Source organism: Erigeron canadensis, chromosome 1 (assembly GCF_010389155.1).
Source record: "Erigeron canadensis isolate Cc75 chromosome 1, C_canadensis_v1, whole genome shotgun sequence".
Classification (NCBI taxonomy): Eukaryota; Viridiplantae; Streptophyta; class Magnoliopsida; order Asterales; family Asteraceae; genus Erigeron; species Erigeron canadensis.
The window spans coordinates 9,389,794-9,413,786 of record NC_057761.1 but is presented as its reverse complement, the minus strand read 5'-3'; the positions used below and the strand labels follow the sequence as shown (position 1 = coordinate 9,413,786).

The 23,993-nt window shown below is 33.4% G+C and overlaps 2 protein-coding genes across 2 annotated transcripts; one reads left to right on the top strand and one right to left on the bottom strand.

The window, feature by feature from the left end:
* The first annotated feature begins 1,350 nt into the window (after positions 1 to 1,350).
* Positions 1,351 to 8,046, top strand: LOC122604380. The gene is made up of 5 exons (XM_043777276.1): positions 1,351 to 1,766; positions 4,987 to 5,283; positions 5,887 to 6,102; positions 7,087 to 7,215; positions 7,697 to 8,046. The coding sequence occupies exons 1-5, from the start codon at positions 1,485 to 1,487 to the stop codon at positions 7,904 to 7,906; spliced, it is 1,134 nt and encodes a 377-aa protein (XP_043633211.1). The 5' UTR covers positions 1,351 to 1,484; the 3' UTR covers positions 7,907 to 8,046.
* Positions 8,047 to 8,805: 759 nt separating this feature from the next.
* LOC122604375 (probable alkaline/neutral invertase B) lies at positions 8,806 to 13,054 on the bottom strand. The gene is made up of 4 exons (XM_043777270.1): positions 12,633 to 13,054; positions 11,524 to 11,955; positions 10,421 to 10,979; positions 8,806 to 9,198 (listed from the first exon to the last, which is right to left on the bottom strand). Exons 1-4 carry the CDS (start codon positions 13,023 to 13,025, stop codon positions 8,903 to 8,905), a joined length of 1,680 nt encoding a protein of 559 aa, XP_043633205.1. The 5' UTR covers positions 13,026 to 13,054; the 3' UTR covers positions 8,806 to 8,902.
* Between the last annotated feature and the right edge of the window lie 10,939 nt (positions 13,055 to 23,993).

The following is a 23,993-nucleotide window of genomic DNA, read 5'->3' as shown; positions in this document are numbered from 1 at the left end:
TCGTTTATATTTCACCACCAAACTTTGTTTTTTTCGTTCTTTTATATGTCACCGCCAAATTAAAATGATCACCGTCGCCCCGGATAAAAAAAGGCGGTGATCACCAAACTTTATGTTTTTATTTATCTTTCCCGTTCGTGTAGATTCTCAACATTTGTTTGTTTTTATCTTTGATTCACTTTTGATAATTAACTTTGAAATTGTATGATGTTTTGAGTGTCTTTGTGTATGTCTATATGTATGTGTTTAAATATTAAAAGAGGGTTCGAAAGAAAAGAAAAAAACCATATTCGTTAAAAGGCCAACAGTTACGTTACTACTCAAACTTCAAACCCGAGTAGGTTTTACCCCTCAACTCCCCCCATGCCACACCGCACTTTTTATCCTCGGCGACGGTGATCACCTGCGGCACCACACTGACCGCTAGTGAAACTTCCACTCGACACTCTATTGTTGCCACTTTAATTACTTAGTTACATCTAAATTTCCGAAATTTAAAATACATTATATACAATGAGCATCCAATTGTTCATTATAAAACATAATCATTCGAATACAATAGTTGTATTTTGATGTCATTATTTAAATAGTAATGATCCTTACATAAAATATTTTTATCATACATGAATGAGAAGTGTTATTTATACAACATAATTTATCCACCAATAACAAATGTATAAGTTATACTGCACAGACTACAACTAAACGATGTAGTAATAGTTGTAGATGTCTAATTTTTATTGTAACAATATCATATCATTTCCCTACATGAATATATATGTACATCTTAATTATGTATTTTTATAGATGAGAAATTGTTTTGAGTAATAATTACCCTTTTATAAAGAGACTCTATAAGTCTAGAAATGATATCAATATCAACTATATAAGTCTAGAAATAATATCAGTATCATTTTTTTAAATTAAGTGTTGGGTATTGTAAAACAAGTATTAAAGTAAAACATATAAGACATGATTTTGACCTTTAGATCATGGTTAAATTGATGCACGAAGATTCACAGAGCAATTAATTCACGATGATTTTCATGATACACGGTGATCTTGAGCGAAGAGAAACCTATTTTTTTTATTTGTTTTACTTTAAGACTTGTTTTATTTTACTTAAAACCTTTTTAATTAATCTACCATTAAATACAATATTTATTGTAATACCGTGACTATATATCAAATACATGATACGATTGTCACTTTTTTTATTTATTTAATTACTTAACATCATTTGAAAAATTTAACCTTTATTTCAACCATAAGAAAGAGTCGGTGAATATAACACTTCTGTATGACAAGGAAAACCCCTCCCCGTTGCATTTATAGCCACCAAAATTCATAGCTCTCATAACTCTTATAGAACACTTCCTAATTAACTCACACACACACACATAGTTCCATCATAATTCTCTCTCCCTCACAAGATTCTCACTACCCTTTTGGTACTTTTTGACTAAATAAAGAAAAGGAAATCAATGGAAGAAGGATCAGGTGGAAAAAGTGATTATGATCATCATGTGACAAAAAGTAGTAGTTGTGTTGGTGGAGAGGTGATGGACGGTTCAGATATAATGGAGTTGGTTGAGAATGAAAAGGTATTTAGTAACTTCATAGACGATAAGTTTCATGATCTGGATATTGATTGTGACGGTCAGCTTTCCGTTAAAGAGTTACAACCTGCTGTTGCTGATATCGGTGCTGCCCTTGGTTTGCCTCCTCAAGGCTCTTCCCCTGATTCTGATCATATTTACGCTGAGGTACCCCCCTACTTCTTCATTATTTTATTACTATATATATTTATCTCTCATTTCATGCCCTTTGGTTATTGTCTAGTTACCTTATAGTATATGCATACATAGACATATGGTACATAAAAAAATATGATACAAGCGGTTATATGTACTATTCTTTCGCCATTCGGCTTCCTGGCCCGGTTGGTAGCCGGGCATTATTTAGTCTCTTTAGCTGAACATATTAGACATGATATCTATAGCCCGAATGGTAGCGGGTCTCTTTAGTTGAATATATTAGACATGATATCTTATTTATTCGATCTCATTCCTCAAACTGAAATTTTGAAATTGATTGTATATTTAAGATTTTTGTTTGTTTTGAGTTCATAACTCTGCTTCCTGTATGAGTGACTATAGATACACCGTCAACGGTTCATAAACACATCTGAAACGCACCGTTTTATGTAAAACGCCGCGTTTATCGCCCTGTTTTATATAATACGCCGCGTTTGGCTGGTGTGTAGATAGTAAGGAGAATTACACGTGGTCTGACACGTCATTCTCCCATTTTAGGTACTGTTTTACATAAAAGTTACGTATTAGGTTAAACGGTACCTAAAATGGGGGAATGATTGACATGTGTATCAGACCATGTGTAAGTCTCCTTATAACTTTTACTATCTACACATCTGCCAAACGCGGCATTTTACATAAAACGGAGCGTTTCGGATGTGTTTTCTGGGAACAGTTGATGTGTGTAGATAGCCGCTTCCTGTATTATAATAAAAAGATTGTCCTACTAATATGTAATGGCAATAATGCTATTGATGATACAATATCTTAAAATACTTATCTTCATTTTCGTGTGTGGTAGCTAGATGCATGGTAGGATACATATGTATATAGTTAGTTTATTTTTTTGCTTTTTTTCTTTTTGGTATGGATTTTATTATTATTAAAATGTTATTTACTCCGTATATTTTTGCATAAAACTATCTGTCTTGTTTTAATTTGTTTATGCCATTTTTGTTCTTTAGAACAAAATCGGAATAGTGAAATTAACTTTCTTTAAGCTATAGCTAGGAACATAAGTAAAAAATGATACTAGTAAATAAATGGTCACATCATGAGTTGTGAGCTGTTAAAGAATCCAAACATGCATGATTTATGTTACCGAAATAGTATGGTCTAGTAATTATTATTTGGAAAAGAATAATTGTCTTATTTTAACATATAGTAAAATATTTTTGAGCGTCCATTTTCTGTTTGAATTATCTCAAATTCTAAGCAAGTAACACAAAAGGTCCCAAACTATAAATAAACTTATGACTTGGCCGGTGTAATAATTATAGAAGTAAAAAAGTAAGCACACAATACCGCCTTCTATGTGTTTTGGCTTTCAATACTACAACAGTGTAAAGAGACAGGTTTTATGTAAAATAAAAAAAAGACTTCCAGCCTTGAAGACATGAGGGTAGAACCCTTATCCAACCTTGCTTGTATATGTGTACATTTTTGTTATAAAATCTCAAAATCGATACTATGCATATAGATCATTATTTTCCAATCAAAAAATGTGTCAAACTAGTATATGGTTGGAACATTTTTGCTGGTATATGTATTTATATTTCTAAAATTGTGTCAAACTTGTAAACCCAAAAGTAATGGAGGAAACTTGCATACAAACCCCCAATTTCACATTCATAATGATTCAACAATCTTGTTTAATACACATGTAATTCGTTGCATATAACATGTAGAATAAAATGATTTGAATAATATATTCATAAACATAGTTTTTTTTCCCAACACTATTAAAGTCAAATAGTCAAACTATGTATTGACTAGTGTAGATAAATGCATGTGAACGTGGATTATATTTGTGACCAGTTATTACTTTTATCTGGTTGATATCATGTGTTTGACTTCAGTGGCGATATTGTCTAGACTCTAGATGATTCTACTTGGTTTCTGAATATACTAGAGTTAAATATATCTCCTTGAAGTGCTTTTTAGTAACTTTAGAATATAGTGAGTGGGATTTAACTTAAATTATCTTGTTCTGACATCATTTTGTTGACAATACATATATTTATACATATTCAAAGCACAGAGATTGAGGTTGTATGTTGTCCCTAATAAAAAGCTTTAAATAATCAATGAATTTGTTCAAGAAAATTGGTACTATATGCTTTAAATATATTAGTCTAATAGTTTTTTCAATAACTTGATCATGACATTTGTTAAAACCAAAATCAAATATTGAAATTAAAAAAGAGATATAATGGATATTTTCAGTATGTCAAAAATGATCATGAAAATCTTATAAATAATCTGTATGTATGTCGATACGGGTCTAAACATAGTAATTTAATATATATATATATTACGAATTTGTCTTTTGTGGACATGGCTTGTAGTGTAAAAAAAGTTGATGGCGTGTGTGAGGAATAAGTTTATTATAGATTTGCTAATGGTAAAGCGCATTAGAATGATTGGATCGATAAAGCATGCCTAAAAGTTAGGTGCTCCAAGACAGATGAGGAATGTTTCGGGCCTACCCGATGTGATATAATGAGTTTTAAAATGGCAAAAAACAAGCAAGTTTATGTTATTACTAATAAGATCCAAGTTTAACATTGGACAATACAGTGGATTACAAGAAAAAAAGCAACAAAAATACTAATTCTTTGATGTATGACAATTTAATTATCTGGATTTCAACAAGTTGATATGTGGATGTTTGATCTTCTTGTGTTAATGCCAAACATATGAATATGGAAGACTTGGTATAACAAGTGGAAATGTCGGGATCATTATATAATCTTCACTTGACGCCTACTTACTTATTGTAAAATCATTAGTCTTAACTCTCAACAACCCCAGCCACCGGTAGTCATATCATTCGGATAAATCAACTTCCCATATATACTATAGTTTCCAACTCGAATTCATTTGGCTATTAAAGAAGAAGTGTGACAATACACAAGTTAAATATTGTAGTGTTTGAAAAGAGGTCTAAAAGTGTCATTAAAAGTGGCTGGTAGGCAGTTGAACCATTTTAAATCGGTCCCTTTGCTTTTATCCTAGGGTGAACCTAATTTTAGGTAATGAAAGACCGTCTCGTGCATGGGTTTAAAAGCCTTCTGTGTTTATGCATTACAACTATAGTAAGCAAAGTTAAAAACTTTAGCTTTTCATATGTATCAGTTCTGCATTTTGACATTCAAAACTTGTTATACAGGTTCTTAGTGAATTTACCCATGGTAAAGACCGCAAAGTGAGCAAGACCGAATTTAAGAAAGTTCTTTCAGATTTTCTAATAGGGATGGCTGCTGGATTAAAGAGGGATCCTATCGTTATTCTACGCATAGATGGGGAAGACCTACTAGAATTCATTCACAGCCCAAGTTTTGAACCAGAGATGATATCCATATTCTCAGAGATTGATATTCAGAATGGATCTCTTACTGACTATATTAACAAGGCTTTTGAGAAAATTACAGTAGATAAAGGGATGCCTCCAGTTTTAGATTCCTGGGTAATTATTTCATCAACTGAAAAGTTTTTATGGTTTTTGGTGATTCATAAACGTAAAGGTTTCCACTAGATGTTGCAAAAATGGTCAGGTGTGACGAGTTAGCTAATGGGTCAGAAACGGGTTATATTTGGCCTGGGTAGGCTTAGGCAACCCATGTGTGTCAAGGGTAAAGCTGATGCTTTAGCTCCCATATTATTCTATACTTCTTATACATACAAGAAAAGGCTCCATTTTGATATTTTGCTTTAGGCTCCACAGAAGCTTGAGATGCCTCTGGGGTGACCAACGATCTTTGGCTAAAAAAACATAACTAAATGTATTGTGTTCATTAATGTGCATCGTATATTATTGCAAAGAATGATAGTGTTTCCATTTTTATAACAATAAATTTTCTGCATCACATTCAAGCATTAATAATACATTTGGGAAACTTAGACTCCCCTGACCAGTTTCCATTTAAGCTACATCTTTTTTATTTTACCCAAAGTAGCGATAAAAACACGACTGATAATGAACCTATTTAATTTTCATAAGTGAATTGGTGGAAACTGTCACCCCTAATTAGCACAGATCATAACTTTTTGAGATATTCTATTGCTTCAGGTTACTAGCAATATTATAACACCAGCACTACAGTTGTGTGGTGTTACTCAAGAGCAGCCGGTTTCCCAAGAGACATTCTTAGTCGAGTTTAGAAAGGTAGCCGAGATTGTGGCTCAACGTCTCAAGGAGCAGCCTGTTATTGTTGCCCACAGTGAGAACACCTTTGATGGATCTGGCATCAGGAGACTCTTATCTAATAAGTTTGAGCTGGAAAAGGTTAGATTTTTAATTTTTATATAAAGCTCTTTGACCTGAATGCTTTCACATTCAGACCTTATATGCTAGTTAGCAATGGAACCTTTTGGTTAATCCATAATTTATAACATTTTACAGCAATAATGTTTATACTTCGACTGAAAGCCCGTTTCGTCTAAAATATCTATTTTTTGTAAAATTTTAGTGTGTGAGGTGAACCACCTGCATCAACTTCTTTAGCAATATTTTTCTTACAAACAATTATGGCATGTGAGCTGCTCCCTGTAAATCAACTAAAGTGTTCTCGCTTTTCTCTTTAGTTCTTTAATTCAAAATCATGATAATATCATATTAAAATTAAGTGATTTAGGATTTATATAAATCAGGGAACCTCAGAGTGATGTTCAACTTGTATGACTATGACCCATTTCATCCATTTGACCCGTGTTGACCTATTTTTATTCTACTTATTTCACTGGCTAAGGTTAAATATAGCCGGGTCAACTTGTTCATAAGTTAATGCGTTCCTCTGATCTAGTTTGTTACTACTTCCGGGCCTTGAAGAGTGTGTCATTTCTGCTCTAGAATACTAATTATCTATCTGCCGTTAAGATATAAATTCAATATTGAACTGTATGTTTAACGCTTGACTAATACTCAAAACAGTTTTTGATGGGAGGTACTGGACAGAAATTGAAAAAACTGATGAAAATCGAAGCCTATTTGCTTTATGCCACAAAATCCGACCCACATTTGTACTTCGATAGGCATACTTAGTATCGAACGCTATTCTTTAAACTTCTTGAATTGTACCAAAAAAAAACATGATGTGGTGAGTTGCTTGTATAAACACATGTTCCAACCATCCCAGATTTAGAATCATAAAGTAGTTGGCAATCTTTGATCTTTTTCATGTGACCAACTTATCCTTAAATTCCTTGAACTTCTAAAATAGAAGTACCCTTTATTTAAAGCTACTTCTAACCACATAAATATGCAATTTAGATTCTAGATACCGCCGTGAAGTCTATGCCAAAAGATCATAATGGGAGAATCTCCAAGGATTGTCTGCGACTAGGGCTCGATCTTGTGGCTTCTTCAGCAGCATTGCCACCATTTGGTGCTGTTTATCAGGTATGCTATGGTTAAACGCTCCTTTTTTTTAGGGTTTGTCAACACACACAGAAACACTCATATATATTTTACATCGTCTTAACATTTTTTTTTTTGGTTCTCTTATGAACTTTTATGATCTTTTACATGTAAATGGACTTATTCACATGTGATCAAACATGTAATTTGAAAATTTTCACAGTTATCCTTACATTCCATCCATTGAAAAGACAGAGAAGATATAATCAAGATTGAGCCATGTTTAAGTAATCATGTCAAAATTGTCACCCCGAATTAATGCATACACAAGTAGAAATGTTGGGTCTTCGTTCCACCGCAAAGTATAATACGTTTCCTTTATGACATATCCTTAAAGCTAAAATGAACAATCACGCACTATGGTTCACTTGGATCATTGATATAGACTTAGAATCATTTTTGACATTTATATCATTAAAAGCTTTAGTAACTAATATGTAAAGTTTTCAAAATTAATCTACAGATGGACCAGGTTATTAGTGAATCATGCAAGATGTTTAATATGGATGATGGCAAGCTCGTTAAAGAAGACGAGTTCAAGAAGATGCTGATGGAACTGCTCGGAAGTATCATGCTGCAATTAGAAGGAAACCCGATTTCAGTTTCAACAAACTCGGTTGTTCATGAACCTCTAGCCTCTGCGTCGACACTCTTGCAGCCATCTTCAATGTAATGAAACAACTTAAAACGCTTTATGTACTACTTCCACTCAAACATTTAGAAATAACATGTTACTTAAGTCTATGTACTAATTACAAATGCTTCTTGTATAATGTTGTTTATCATGAGAGCCACAGGGGGTATTGTAAAGTATCATATGGTTTTATGTATGGCATGTAATGACTGACCATCACAATCTAAAAACGGATGTCGAATTCATGATGTTACTGTAGATTATAACATCTGGCCAGAACCGATAGTTCTTCTTTACTAGGGATACATACGCGAGTGTTTGATATAGATACCCCTAGACAACCATTTGCATCCTTGTGGTATTTTTTTGTTGCGAATTGCCAGGTATGCACCGATAATCGAGATGGAATGAAGAAATGACAATTTTGTTGGGTCGGTCTGTATACCGAACTTAAATTTTATGTTCAAATTGTAGCTTCACGAACCAAGAAAAGGATTAAGGTTTCAGTTCAAGTAAAGTTTAGTCAAGTACTTCGACGATATTTCTCGAGACTATTGTACAGACGAAACAATTAATTCTGAATTACATATTCAATTTATCAACATAACCTTCTATTTAAATTGCCAATTTCTCAAAATCTACTATGTTAGTAGTTGATTCTAATTAGACTAACATTAAATCTTTCATATAGTCTTTACCTTTTTTTTGAAAATATATATTTTCAATCTGTTTAGAACCACTCATCTCTTGAGCCTGCATACTATAAACTTATGAAGCCGAAAGCCTACTCAAATCTTTTCGAGCCGAGCTTGAGCCCAATCAAATTTAAGGTCGGTTGATTGCAGAGGTTAGTTCTATAAATTTTTTTTTTACTCAAAAAACTGTACAACCCAAAAAACTGCAGTACTAACAACAAGCGTCAATTTTGCATCTCTTTTTACAAATCAACAATTAATTCTTTCTGAAAAATTCTGAACACTTACGGAAACCCTCATGAAAAATGCCAAGATCTTACAATACTAAAAAGAATGAAGATTAACAAGTCCAAGAATTTGATCTTTTGATACTTGCTTTCATTTGTTTGTCTTCTTCAAGTGCTATCATACCTAAATGTGATGGATCTTCGAGCATCATTTTAGCTACCAGATAACCAGCAACAGACCAGGTTTGATGCTTGCGAGCCTGTTTTCCAATATACCGCCCACTCTTACCATCATAGTATTCCGGCCACCCATCTTTTGCCAGCCTAAGTTCTGCAACCTCCATGGCACGCCTTGCAATATGGGGACGTCCTACCTTAATACATGCAGCCGTGAGCAACCATAGGAGCACTGCACCCACAAGAAACTTAATCACAATATGTTCCAATGAGCAGCAGAGCTTTTTGACTTCCAAGAGTCAATAAAGACGTGATAATTTTAAAAATTATATGAAAATTTGCGTTCAAAGAACTGGCTGGTACAAATAGACCAAAAGATACAACTACTAATAGACACTACACTCCAGAAAAGAGCATGTATTTGACTAGTGACTACTCATCAAATTAAAAACCTGATTCAAAGTTCATCATACTAGATAGAATTTTTATAAGCACGTCAGCTTTATAGGTGGGTAATAAGTCAACGAACCAATTTTTCAACTTCGATATTGATTAGGAGCTTTTCAATTTCTAAAGAAAAACTTGATAAGCCCCTAATGCTAAATTAGAAATTCTTCACAAGTAAGAAAATGTTACTTGTAATAAGACAAACTTTTGTATCAATTTCGAATACTGAACCACTAGTCTCACTTCCACAAGTCAAGCAAAGTGATAGTTACTTTAAAAAGCTATAGTATGTCAAGAATTCAGAATTATAATGCAGACCTATAAAGGGGATTCGTTTAAAATGTCAGTTGAACAGAATATTATCTAGTCTAGGAAACATGAGGTGGTCAGTTGATACCACTTTCTCAATAACAAAAGAAATGCCACAAGTAGGAACCTATAATATTTTATAGCAGTCCGGAGGCTAAAATTACAAGCTTTGACTTCCAGAACTCAGACGGGGATACAATAGTACCCCAAAAGCAATGTACATCAAGATTTAATTGCATAGACAGCCAGTAGGTTATGAACTATTGCACATTACTCATCTTATGTTGTTTACCAAGCAGGACAATTGGTTTCAAGAAAGAGTTCACATTTGACCATTTATAGCAAATATATTACTTTTCCAGTTCAACACCGGCATGATGTACATATGTCTAGAAAAGCTAAAGCGATTTAAAGCACATATGAAATATCAAATATAAACATTTGACAACGTTACCTTTGACTTCCATGAGTCAAAAAAATAGAGAGCACAGTAAAGGTTTTATGCATTAGAAATACAGAAAGACCGTTTCTTTTACTTTCCTATTCTGCATTATCTTGATCCTTATGAGATAGAAACATAAGCCAAATTAACCATTTTTAATTATATGGGCCAAACATGCCAAACGCATATACTTAATTTTTATTGATCGAAATGCAGTGATGAATAACATTAATGAAAAGAAGCGTATATAATGTACCTGGCCACGATCCTCCATTATGGTAACTCCATCTAGTGTTCTTTGGATCACATCCAGTTATAATCCTCCAATCATGGCCTTCGATGGCCGGATAACAAACCTTCACTGGCATATGTCCCACCAACTCCTCCCAACGGGATTCTATAAGATCCATAATTGCCATTGACTGTTCAGGGGTTGCCAAAGAAGAAAGAATGGCAATGCAATTTCCCAAGCAAAACCAACGGAAGTCCATATTAGATGGCCCCACGTTTCCAAGAAAGTATCCCCCATGAGTTGGCATAAAGTCAAAAACCCAATCAGGAAGGGAGTCAGGAATCACATTGAACTTGTTGACTGCAGTATGAGAATACTCTTCTGTTTTATACCGATATATGTCATTCAGTTGCTTCATATCTAACCAAAAGTAGCTTCTCATATGAAAACTTAGAGCATGAAGCCGCTTCACTATTCGGTCAATGAGTTTTTTCCCTTCTTCATCTTGCTTGAGTAAAACTAAAGCACATCTCAATGCCATGAAGAAAAGTGCCTGGATCTCTATTGGATATCCATACACTCCCTGCATACAAAAGCACATTATATATGTGTATCAGTGTATGTATGCATATGAAAGTCTGGAATCAGGCCAAAGAAGAAAATATGCTACCACAGAATTCATACAGGTAGCAATTTTGACCCATTTACTTGTGAATGGGTCAATTTGTAGTATTTATATTCAAGTGAAAAAAATCTTAATAATAAAGTGGTGAAACAGGTCAAGCAAAAGACTTACAAGATGCCCAAAAGATACTTTTGAAGCATAAGCGTCCTAAGATATTATATCCAAACAAACATAGATTATTCTTGTAATGGTACAAATTGTTTGTATATTTGACACAAATTTTTACATATAATGGTGTCAGGTCAAAGGTATACATACAAAACTGATCCAATTCAATCTGATCCTATTTTGAACCAACCAACAAACACAACCCACCTATTTTGCCACCTCTAATTCCTAGATTAAATAGAAATAGATATGCCTAACATGCTTTTACCTTCACATAGATTTCCTGCTTTCTAATTAAATATACAAAATCCAAGGAAATGATTTTCATACTCACCATTCTACGATCAATCATAGAGCATCCGTCAGCACAAAGAAGAGTTGGGAATGTGTCAAATCCCTCAGAAAGGCATAATGCAAGTATCAACCGCATACCATTCTGGCATTCAGGCATTTCAGCCAACAAAGTGTCTCCAGTCGATTTTGTGTAAGCTCGGAGCAATATAATCCACCAGAATCCTGAATCAACAGGGGCAACTCGTCCTATTGCACTCTCACCAAAATCTGCCATTAAAGTCTCAGTGTTGCGAACCGGATCATGAAGTACTTTAAAACTAGCTGGCATGACACCCTCCCCTAATTGGAACCGATCAATTTTCTTCTCCCATGATTGGAGCCGAAGAGTTTTAAGAAGAAAGTTCTTGACAATTTCAGGCTCTCCTTTCATTAGGAAGGCTAAAGCACTTGGAACAAAATCTCTCACAAAAACCTATTCATAAAGAAAACTGGTCACAACATCCACACCAGATATACGACTAAAATTGACAGAACATCATACTACCTAAGTATGCTTTTAATGCAGCACAGAAAGAGTACGCAAAAAATGAAAGAGTGGTTTCGCACGCAGATGGTGTCACATGCATAAACCCTCTATGATTAATTTATGTTTCTCTTGTCTTATTGTCACAGATGACCATTCACTTCTTTTTTAACCTTGACTAGAAAAACCTTTTGCATAATTAGTTCATGGGGTTAATTAAAAGCAGCCTTTGTTTTGCACAATTAATTCACAGGGTTAACTCAAAGCACTATTTGATATGCAAGTTGACACATTTTAGACCTTCTGGTAAACAGCATGAGTGCTTGACCCTCCAAGTAACCGATAGAAATCATAATTGAGACCTCATGCAACATTAAACAAAAGAAAGCACCTCGGGGTTCACAACTTAAAGTGACCATTCATTTTTGTCAACTTTATCACCATTGGAAAAAAACAATTGGCGTAATAGATAAAAGTATATAACTATGAAAGTGGGTAGTTGGAGAAGTATGAAATTACAATTATATTTCATTCACATTTTGTAAAAAAAAGCTACAATGTATAATGGAGCTCCTCTGACCCAGGTGCACGATTGCACTAAACTACTAGTATTAAATGGGGAGTACCTGATCGTAATTTAGTTTCTCATCAGAATTGTCAAGTGCCGCAATAGTCCCTACAGGTCGACCACGAAAGTGCACCATTGTCTTCCTCAAAGACTCCCAAGCCTCGGCGAACATAGAGTTTGGCCCCATCCCGTACTGAGATCCAAGGGTATTGAAGGATGATCTTTTACTTGGTGAAAAGATGCTCTCGAAGTCAATAGGCCTCTGGCCATTTTCTGCCCATGTAGTGTACCGTGGTGATGCCTCAAAAAGGGACCTCTCGTCTAACGATCTCTGTCTCTCCATATTCAAGTGCCTAAGCTTATCTGGTAGCTTTGAAAAACCAAAATCACTATCATAATCACCATTTTTCGCGCTTTCGTTTTGTGGCAAATCCAACGATGCCATAGACATTCTCAAATGTAACACTCAACCGTAGGCTCACTGATCTGCAGTTTATTCAGAAACAGATTTACGTCATTCAACATCACACACCTCTACTAATTAAAGAAAATAAAAACCAATCATTAACGAAACTAAAAGATGCCTCACTTTCAAGTAATAACCTGGAAACACATCATATATAACATTTCATCAAACAGTTTTTCTACAAACAATCCGCATTTACAAATTACTCGTTCAAAAAATCACCATTATCATAGATCAAGTCATCAAACGAATAGCAAACGATAAGCTCGTATAACAGCACCGAAATACATCAAATATAGAAATAAATAAAAAATGTTCATCATAGTTACTCAAAGACATTTCATCAAACAATTTGACTGCAAAAATAAAAACCGTAACGGATTTCTAAAGTACCAACTACTTACAATTCAGAATACCTAATCCAGATCCAAGTAGTTCACAGTAGTACCGAAAATTCAGATTTCACAAAAACTGATATATTGTTATTATTATGTGTAAACATGGAATGTATTATTATTGATGATTATTACGAAAATATATATCATAATTATCTTTCCTATAAAGAAATATACAAAATAAATTAATTATTGATATATTTCTATTTCTGGTTTTGAACATCCAAAATACATGAATATAAACAATCATGTTATGCATTTCATCACTTCTTTCGTGACTTCATCAGTTAATACGACGACGTCTACTTTACGTGACTTTATCGTCATTTCGTTCGTCATTTTATTTATTTTTATTTATTAAACACAATAATTTAGTAATTTTTTTTTATTTTTTGTTTATTCATATAAACAATAATAATTAAACCATGATAATAACACGAGATTCAGGTGTGTTTGCAAAGAGGAACGGTTACGGAAAATCCGCAATGGCTCCAATTTATCAAAGCAAGAACCTATCTCTAAAACCTTCGCATTAAAATAAAGAATTACAAATAAGTAAATAATATATATATAACAGAAATATGATAGTATAATAGCAAGTATATTGAGTACAGTGTACAAGTGAGTAATGTATTGACGCAATACAAAATCCAGATCAAGAAATATAAACAAATTGCATTGGAATTAACGTCCAAAATATCAAAGAAACTAATTAATTAACAAAATGCGATAAAAACTCAAAAGAAAACAGAAGTTTCCGATCAAATTCATTGAAATTAACGTCGAAAAATGCAGGAATGATACATATAATAACCAATATACATGTATGTATATATATATGTGCGGTGAATTACGATAAGCAGTAATGTAAGAAAATTAATAAGTTAAGCTTACTTTTACTATAGCGTGAAATTCTTTAGAAACTCATAGTAGCAGGTGCGATGAAATTGGATATAGAATCAGAGATATAATAACAAGTCGTATACATAGCAACTATTTATATGTATAATGTATTTTATTTGTTTACATATAGTTTTAATTTGCCGCAGTTATAAAAGGTGAGTACACGTAAGATTGATAGAATGGGGTGTTTGGCAAGAAGTTGTTGGGGGGTTTTTAAGAATTAAGAGCTTAAATTTCTAGGCTTTCCAAAATAATTTAGAGTTAATTGCAAGATTGGTCCCTGTGGTTTATACGTTTTAGCAGGGGAGTTCCTATTCGAGAGGGTCCCTATTTTGAGATTTTTTGACAAAATTGGTCCAAATTTAACGGATCCGTTAAAAGTGGCCGTCAAGTGTGCACCTGTGGGGGGTATTTATGTACTTTCCACCCCATAGGGACCCATTGCTAAAATGGAAAAACCACAGGGAGCTATATTGCAACTAACACCTTGATATTTTTATTTTTTTTAATTTAAAAGATTGTAACATACAATTATCTGCTCGTTAGGTCTCTAATAGTAAATTTATTTGCACTTTAAAATTTTAATAATAAAAATATACCTTATATAAATACTTTTGTTTCAGAAAACTGATTTATATATAAACTTTTGTTATTATATAAGCTTAAATAAATAAAAGATTGTATGTGAGGAATTTAATATTTATTAAAAAGAAAAAAGCAATTCTGTTCGAATAATATAAAAGTCATATATGGTATTTTAGTTATCTATTTTCGAGTCAAATACACAAAAAATGTTGTTGACTTTCTGTGTATTTTATTTATTTAATAATTTATTTTATTTCAAAAAATGTTGTTGACTTTCTGTTTATTTGACTCAAGAATAGATAACTAAAATACCATATATGACATTTATTATTTGGACAGATTTGTTTTTTTTTAATAAATATCAAATTACTAACATACAATCTTTTATTTATTTAAGCTTATATAATAACAAAAGTTTATATATAAATCAGTTTTAAAAAAAAAATAATTATTGATATAAGGTATTTTTCTATTACTAAAATTTTAAAGTGCACATAAATTTACTATTAGAGACCTAACGAGCAGATAATTATATATTACAATCTCTTAAATTAAAAAAGTAATATATCAAGATATTAGTTGCAAGATTAGTCACTGTGATTTTTTCCATTTTAGCAATGGGGGTCCCTGTGGGGTGGAAAGTATATAAACACCCCCACAGGTGCACACTTGACGGCCACCTTTAATGAATTCGTCAAATTTGGACCAATTTTGCAAAAAATTCTCAAAATAGGGACCCCTATTGCAACGATTCTCAAATAGGGACCCCCTTGCTAAAACATACAAACCACAGGGACCAATCTTGCAATTAACTCATAAATTTATGTTAAAATCATAATTTTTTATTTTTTTGTCAAATAGTTCTTGTTGAATATACACTTGTGGAAAAAAATTTCAGTGTCAAAAAACTCTTTAAAACCTTTAAAAGTTTTTTATATAAAAGTTTATATAAAAAGGATAAAAATTCATCGGAGATGATATGTTTTCATGGCTAAAAGGGTTATTATTGTCATTTCATATGAGATTTTTCTAAAATCGTTTCCCCGTTAACCATGTTAACTTGGAAAAACATCAAATTCGAATGGAGAGACGAGCAAGAAGTTGCATTTCAACTATTACGAGAGAAGTTAAGTCAAGCACCGGTACTTGTTTTACCCATGATGAGCGTCCATTTTGTGATAAAAACCCTATCGAAAGGCTTCATTTCAATGCTTAAATGTGTCATTATTCTGGAACTATCGGTACTTAATAGATTGTATGATTATGCAGGTTCACGGAAGATGCGAAAGAGGGTAAATGACATCAAGAGACTCAAGAAGGAAGCCTATGAAGTTACAAGACACAAGGAAGTGAATCGGGAGCTACACGAAGATGCGAAAGCTACAACAGGAGCCACCAGCACCGCTAGCACCTAGCCAGCGCCGCTGGCCATCAAGCACCAGCGCCGCTAGCCCATTCAAGCCAAGGACCAGCGTCACTGGTAAGCCCACCAGCGCCGCTGGTCAGCCCAGTTCAGCAACCGACTTTCACCTATATTTAAGCCGAAATAACCCTCAAAACCCCAAGAGAGAGCCGATTCAGCAGCCCTAGCCGCCCAACAACAACCCTAGATCGACTTTGCAAATTCCAAGGAGATTTTGGAGTTTCTAACACCTTCCGATCTTTATTCTTGGTCTAGATCTTTCATCTTTTATTTACTTTTATCATGGTTGTAAATCTCGGTTATCTCAACCGATATATCCCCGATATATCGCTTATCGGTGGTCGACCGAAATGATATATTTCTGATATATCCCCGATAAATCCGATATATTCCCGATATATACCCGATATATCGTTTATCGGTGGTCAACCGAGACGATAGCGAAAAGCGATATATACAACCTTGACTTTTATTATCAAACAATGTCTTTCATCTTTTCAGACTTTGTTATTCCTTTAATAATGCTAGGCTAGTAGGCTAAATACTTGTTTGGATCGATGTGATCATGTAGACGTTTCTTGTTTTACTGTGTTTGCTTAGATTCCGTTGGAGTGTTTTTTACTGTTTATCGTAGATCCATGTTTATTAATAATTCATGTTGCTATTGGTATTATATCTGAACATATTAGTTTAATTCTGATGGTTGTTTATGATCATACACCAGGACTAATATGCTAGGATAGAAAATGACTAGTCGGTTTATAACTAAAAGTAAAAAGTGATTCACTTATAACCGAGGGATCCAGAACCATAGTAACTAGGATGAATTGAACATGAAGCTTAACAATGTCAGACGCGATCCTTTGACTTGTAACCGAGCACTGTGGTCACTAGAGAAAGTTATATCTAGCCATGGCTTAACGGTTGGGTAATTAAAAGATAAATTAATAACACAAACTTTAGGTCATTAATGCTTAAACAATGAATCTAGCGAGAATTTGTTTATAGGGTAGAGTGAGTCTAGCGACAGCACTACTATTTAGGCGAAGTGAATCTAACGAGAATCTGAGCCGCGACGCAGTTTCCAACAGACTAGCAAACCAGTAGGATAATATTTGGTCGTACCATGAGATCGGAGATGCCAAACAAGTATTTTAATTTAATTAGCGTTATTTGCTTTTTCAAAATATTTTCAGATTAGCCTCTCGCTGAAAATGGGTTGCGGCTATTTTAATTTACTGTCAAGTATTAGTTTATTAGGAGTTAGTGACAAACCCCCAAAACAACTAGAATTACACATATTACTAGGTTAGGTAACGCAACGCGTCCCTGTGAACGATCCTGTAGCTTATCACTAGACTATACTGCATAGACCGGGTTCTCTGCTCGATAAGTGTTGATTTGTTTTAAGATAATTACTTGTACAACTTATATATTTAAAGACCGAATAAACACCACCCATTGATATGATGGTGTATTGTGATGCATCATCCAACGACCTCGGTTGTGTTCTCATGCAAAAAGGAAAGGTCGTTGCATATGCTTCAAGTCAATTGAAAGAACATGAAAAATATTACCCTACCCGTGATTTGAAATTAGCGGCGGTTGTCTTTGCTTTGAAGATTTGGCGTCATTACCTTTATGGAGCAAAATTTATTATTTATTCCAATCATAAAAGTCTCAAGTATTTCTTTGAGCAATGAGATCTCAACAATCACCAACGAATATGGCTCTATCTTTTGAAAGATTATGATTGTCAAATTTTGTATCATCCCGGGAAAGCTAATATTGTAGCGGATGCATTGAGCCGAAAGAGTTCTCATCATTAATCATTGTCTCACCATTGTGGGTGTTAATCACCAATGACTTTTTGGAACGAATAAAGTTGGCTAAAAAAAAAGCCTTGCAACCCTTAGAAAAAAAGAATTCAAGGTCAAATCCAATATTTCTCTAAGGATTCTTGTGGCCTTACCTTACGATGGAAGTTATTGGATTCCATTTTCTTGTGAGTTGAAGCAAGTTCTACTTGATGAGGCTCACAAATCCAATTATTCCATCCACCCCGGCGCTACCAAGATGTACCATGATTTAAAGAAAGAATATTGGTGGCCCAAAATGAAACGAGATGTGAAAAGTATGTATAAAAGTGTTTGACTTATGCTCAAGTGAAAGTCGAACATCAAAAACCATTTGCTTACGTGTTAGTTGTTTACCATTTTATAGATGGTTCCAGAATAAGGAACTAGTTCTAGTGGGTTTCAAGTGTTGACTCCTGAAGAGCTAGTAGACTTGAAGGTATTTTGGGCCATCTGAGAAAGAACTGTATTTTTGATATAGACCTAGTTTATCTCACCTCCCAGTGGCTCTTGGTACGAAAGTTGGTATTTTGGAACTTACGGTTTAGTTGTTTATGTGTACGAAAGTTTTCTCTAAGTTGAATCATGTGTCTTTAGTTCATTTTAAAGTTTAACAACTTGGTTTGAAGTATGAAAATCGTTGGAGAAAGTTTACAAGCTATATGAAAAATCAAAATAGGTGATTTTGCTGCCAGATGCCCATATGCGACGCATACTAGGCATATGCGGTACATTTATGGAGTTTTGATTAGGGATGAAATGAATTTCCCATGTCCCGATCCCATCCCAATCCCGGAAAGTGGTACCGAATGGGACTCGCGATGGACCGGTACCCATTTTTCTTGGTTCGCGGGATTTGGACCGCGGTACCAGGATTTGGTACCAGGAAATGGTACCGGATGGGAAATGGGACCGGTACAAAGTTTTTGAAAAATTTGAGACTCGGTACCGGGACCGGTCCCATACCCATCCCTAGTTTTAAGGAGTCTGGGTTCATTTTGAGCAAAAAATGTGACGCGTATTTCGTGTCTGATCAAAAATGCGGTGTATGTTTCTATGCATGCGACACATATTTCTTATTGAAAAAAATATGCGACGCATCTTAAAAAAAATTGTATTTTGGTCGAGTCAAATCGAGTCCTTTCAACATACATAAAAAAAAAATATTTTTTCACGCCCATTAAAAATTAGGCCTAAGGTTGAAAGTGGGTTTGCATGGGGTTGTCAATATTCGATCCAACCGAAATCTGACCTAGAGTCAACTTGAAAAAACCAAACTAGGGTTGTGAAATTTCGCCCTGGCAACCCGATTTTTTTTGGGGTGGATTGGAATACACCTTTTTAGTTAACAAGTCGACTCTTCGACCCATTTGACCCACCAACCTGTAATCTATTTGACTAAAAATTAACCCGTCCACCCATTTGACGCGTCGATTTGTATGATCTGTTGAATCTGAAATCAACAACCCATTTGACCCTCTAACCCGATTTTTTCGGATTGTTGGGTTGAGTTCTGGTTGACGAGTTGGCAGGTCTCTCAAACCCGTTAACTTGAAGTTATTGATATTCTAAATTTGCACACCCTCATGGCCTCTCATTAATATTATTATCAATATTTTTATTGTTGTTTAAACATTAAGCTTATGAATAGTGTTTATTTTATAATTTAATTGCATGTTAATATATTGAACAAAACAAATTAATAAGAATAATTGAATTGATTGGATTGGATTGGGTTGGGACTTTGGGCTCTTCACAATGAAAGAAGGTTATTGCATTATTGGTAGAAATTAATCTAGTCTTTATTTTATTATTTAACATTTTGTTTTGCATATATATATTTTATAAAAAAATTTAAATACTATTAGTTGTTTTTTTCGTTCAATTTTAGATTTTTTTCCTTCTTTTGTTTTTTTTTTTCTTTTATAGTGTTTTTTGGTTTTGGTTTAGCTATTTTATTTTTTATGTAAAACTACTTTCCTTCGTAATATTTGAGAGTAAATATAAACATGATGTACATTATGTTGTTGCCTTAATTTAGTTTAATGTATATCGGCTTCTTTTAAATTGTGTTTTACGAAATTACTAATATGGGAGTAAACAACGTCTACGATATTTTTGATTATATCTTGATCTTAAAAAAATACGTACAAACAACATTTTGTGGCCCCCATGGTGGGAATTTTTGTACCTACTAGTCTTTATTAATAAAATAGTTTATGAATAGTATCCCCCATGATATCCATTTGATTGCGATACTTGGCATCCGTATCACTATTTACATTCGTCAAGTCATACCCTATTTGTTTTCATTTATTATTTTATATATGGTTTCTTGCATAATGTTCCTCTTTTTGGTTTTGAAATAATATCTTGAAAACTTTTATTCAGTTTTTTGGTTTCGTTACTATTGCCTTTAAATATATATATATATATATAGGTTAGGTATTGTAAAACAAGTATTAAAGTAAAACAAATAAGACAAAATCTTGACCCTTAGATTGTGCTTAAATTGATGCACGAAGATTCACGAAACAATTGATGTACGATGATTTTCATGATGCACGATGATTATCACCGAAGAAAAACCAATCATTTTATTTGTTTTACTTTAATAGTTGTTTTATTTTACCTAGAACATATATATATATATATATATGGGAAATGATATGTATTGTTAAAACAGTACACAAATATGTGCAGCTAAGAAGGAAATTAAAAATATAACTACAAATTTAACCTTCAAGTATTATGAATGTTCTAAAACCGCCCCCTGATAATACCCATGCAGTATCCATAAATATGTACAGCTGCAGTACATACATTAACTCCATATATATATATATGGGAAATGATATGTATTGTTAAAACAGTACACAAATATGTGCAGCTAAGAAGGAAATTAAAAATATAACTACAAATTTAACCTTCAAGTATTATGAATGTTCTAAAACCGCCCCCTGATAATACCCATGCAGTACCCATAAATATGTACAGCTGCAGTACATACATTAACTCCATATATATATATATATATTTAATATACCAAATTTTTAATAAACACATAAACTGACACAACATCAACAATAAAACGTAATCACGATATATGAAACGACGTAACTTGTAAGAGGAACCTAATGTGGTATCACCCTAAATAAATATATTTGACATAACAAGCTTTACGGAAACATATTTATGACAACATGGTTTTTTGTTAGGCAATTGTAGATTTAAGTTAAATATTTAATCATTAGAAAATCATATCAACACGACAAGGGAGACCTTATCATAAAAACACCAAGTTATTGTTATGATGATGATGATTATTGTTATTATTATTATTACTCTATATTTGGATATATGTATATAGCCATATAGGTATGTCATATAGTGATAGTAGTTGCAAGTTTGGAGGTGATGGTGATGGATCATGAAGTGGAATCTATAAGAGTTATGTGTGAGTGAGAAAATATTGAGAGGGTGAAACAAGAAAAGTATACGGGGAGTTGTGAAAGTAGTTGAGAAAAATAAAGGCAAAAACCAAATATGACGATATTATTTGTTATGAAATGCATGTGTTTATGTGTCGTCATTTTATTACCAACTAAAATAACAGAAAAATTCTAGATTTCGTACCTGAGTCTATGACTATCTGTGACCACTTGTTATAGATGCGACTGTGCTACATGAGAAAAAAAAAAAAAATACTCAACCGCAAGTACCCATAAACAATATTATTCAACTCTTATTTACCAAACTATTTATCTTTTATATTCATTAATTTAAATAATTTCACCTAATAAACTTATAATACCATTAATGAGATTATTTACAACATACATATATCGATCTTTAAAATAACTACACTTCCTTTTTACATCAATTATTTTTACGTTAATAACCAAACCGCTACTGCAAATACAACTGCCACCACCGCCGTCATCACTGTCGTCGCGTTACGCGGGAACTTCTATAGTATATACAGTGTTTATTGTTTAAGAAGATAAACATGTAATGACGGAGAGAGGTCCTTGCCAAGACTAATTAGAAAAAAGTTCAAATATTTGGCCGATTTAAGGAGTATTTTTTTTAATCGTGCCGTAGACTTGTTTATTACTCTACAAATATCGATAAATCTATCATATCAATTTGTATCTTCTTTGATGATTGCCACATATGTTGGGACATAAGAAAAAATGTCATATTATTAGAATGGGAAGTGATATTCCTACAAGTTTTAGTCATCTACAATAAATGTACAAAATTTATTGCACAGTGTATAACTGTATCATGGAGGAATTGTTGTAGATGACTAAAACTTGTTGTATAAATATCACTGACGCAAATCACCAAACCAATTTAAACTTGGGAAAGGGATAATGTGATATGAATGATAACACTTATTTGAAATTATCTGAAATATTGATACACAAAAGCAGTATAGATTATAACTTTTATAAGCACCATTCTAATATAAGGTCTTTTTAACTAATATAATTACTCATATGCTCGTAAAATGCGACGGTGTAATGGCCGACAGTGATGGTGGTGGCGCGCATCAGGAGAGGTTGTGGTGATGGTGGTGGCGCCTGTCAGAAATGGCGGTTGTGGCTGCAGCGAGGAGTAGTGTAGGTTATTGATGTAAAAGGGGTATTGTAGTTATTTTAGTAGTTAAAAAAGTTGATGTTGTATTTTCACTTAATTAAGGTTATTATAAGTATTTCAAGTAGATATTATAGATATTTAAAGTGAAGTTGTTTAAATAGTGAATAAAAAATAGACATTTTAATTATCAATAACTTAGTTAAAAGAAATTAGAAGGAACGTGATGGTTTATAATGTATCATAAATAAATATAGATACGTATTTCACTTCAATATGGATGATACTCTGACACATGAAACAAATTGGGTCTCATGTTTCAATGTTTAAAGGTGGAGTAAAAAATGAATTCAATTTACTTGTTTATTGTGTTTAACATGTTCGGGCAAGTAGATGTGATGTTTGGAGTCTTGGAGATGCTCTTGAGAAAGGGTGAAGATTCTCTCACGTGACTTCTTGAGAGTGGTCAAATTAGAAGTATCTCGGTCTTTATATGAAGATCAAAATTGAATCTTAGTCATTGATTTTAATTTAAAGGTTAAAATTTTTTCAAACTTGACTGAGGAATCAACTTGAAAAAATTCTCATTCTTGAGAAATGTCATCTAGCCTCTAAAAAATGGGACAGGAAACTTGTATATGGAACTTAATTTCAAGATCCTCACATCTCTCCACTCCGTTGTGTGATCTACCAAGGCTTTTTATGTGTCACATAAACAAACTTACTGAAACGTTGATATGTCTTCCAAAGCATATAAAAGCACCAATCAGGTCCGAATGGGAAAAAAAAATGTACATCGTCATACCCGACCAATATATATATATATTTGAAAAAAGAAAAAAAAATACAAGCACCTGAATACGTCTTTAAGCTTGAACCCTCTCCCATAGCGTCAAAACACCATATAATGCAGAATTTATAGGGGATGCTCAGGACGAGGGTATGCAATGCAAGAGATATATTTCCAACATTTAAAAGGTATCATTTGGATTCAAAAGCAGAAGCTGAAATATATGTGCACAAATGGGAGGCCAACGAAGTGCAGAACCAGGGACATCCGGAAGTGGTTTATCGGATGCACACCTATATTATCTTTGAAATTTTTTATAGTTTTAAAATGAAAAATATATGTTACTAGTTGAAGGCCGTTGCTATATATACCACAAGGAAACAAAGGGAAACTACAAAA

Excerpts from the sequence above, each read along its gene's own strand:
- LOC122604380 (XM_043777276.1), top strand. The coding sequence starts at position 1,485 with ATGGAAGAAGGATCAGGTGGAAAAAGTGATTATGATCATCATGTGACA. Across the intron at positions 5,284-5,886 it reads CTCCAGTTTTAGATTCCTGG|GTTACTAGCAATATTATAAC; the intron begins GTAATTATTTCA and ends CTATTGCTTCAG. Across the intron at positions 6,103-7,086 it reads ATAAGTTTGAGCTGGAAAAG|ATTCTAGATACCGCCGTGAA; the intron begins GTTAGATTTTTA and ends TATGCAATTTAG.
- LOC122604375 (XM_043777270.1), bottom strand. The coding sequence starts at position 13,025 with ATGTCTATGGCATCGTTGGATTTGCCACAAAACGAAAGCGCGAAAAAT. Across the intron at positions 10,980-11,523 it reads CTATGATTGATCGTAGAATG|GGAGTGTATGGATATCCAAT; the intron begins GTGAGTATGAAA and ends TTTTGTATGCAG. Across the intron at positions 9,199-10,420 it reads TAATGGAGGATCGTGGCCAG|TGCTCCTATGGTTGCTCACG; the intron begins GTACATTATATA and ends TTGTGGGTGCAG.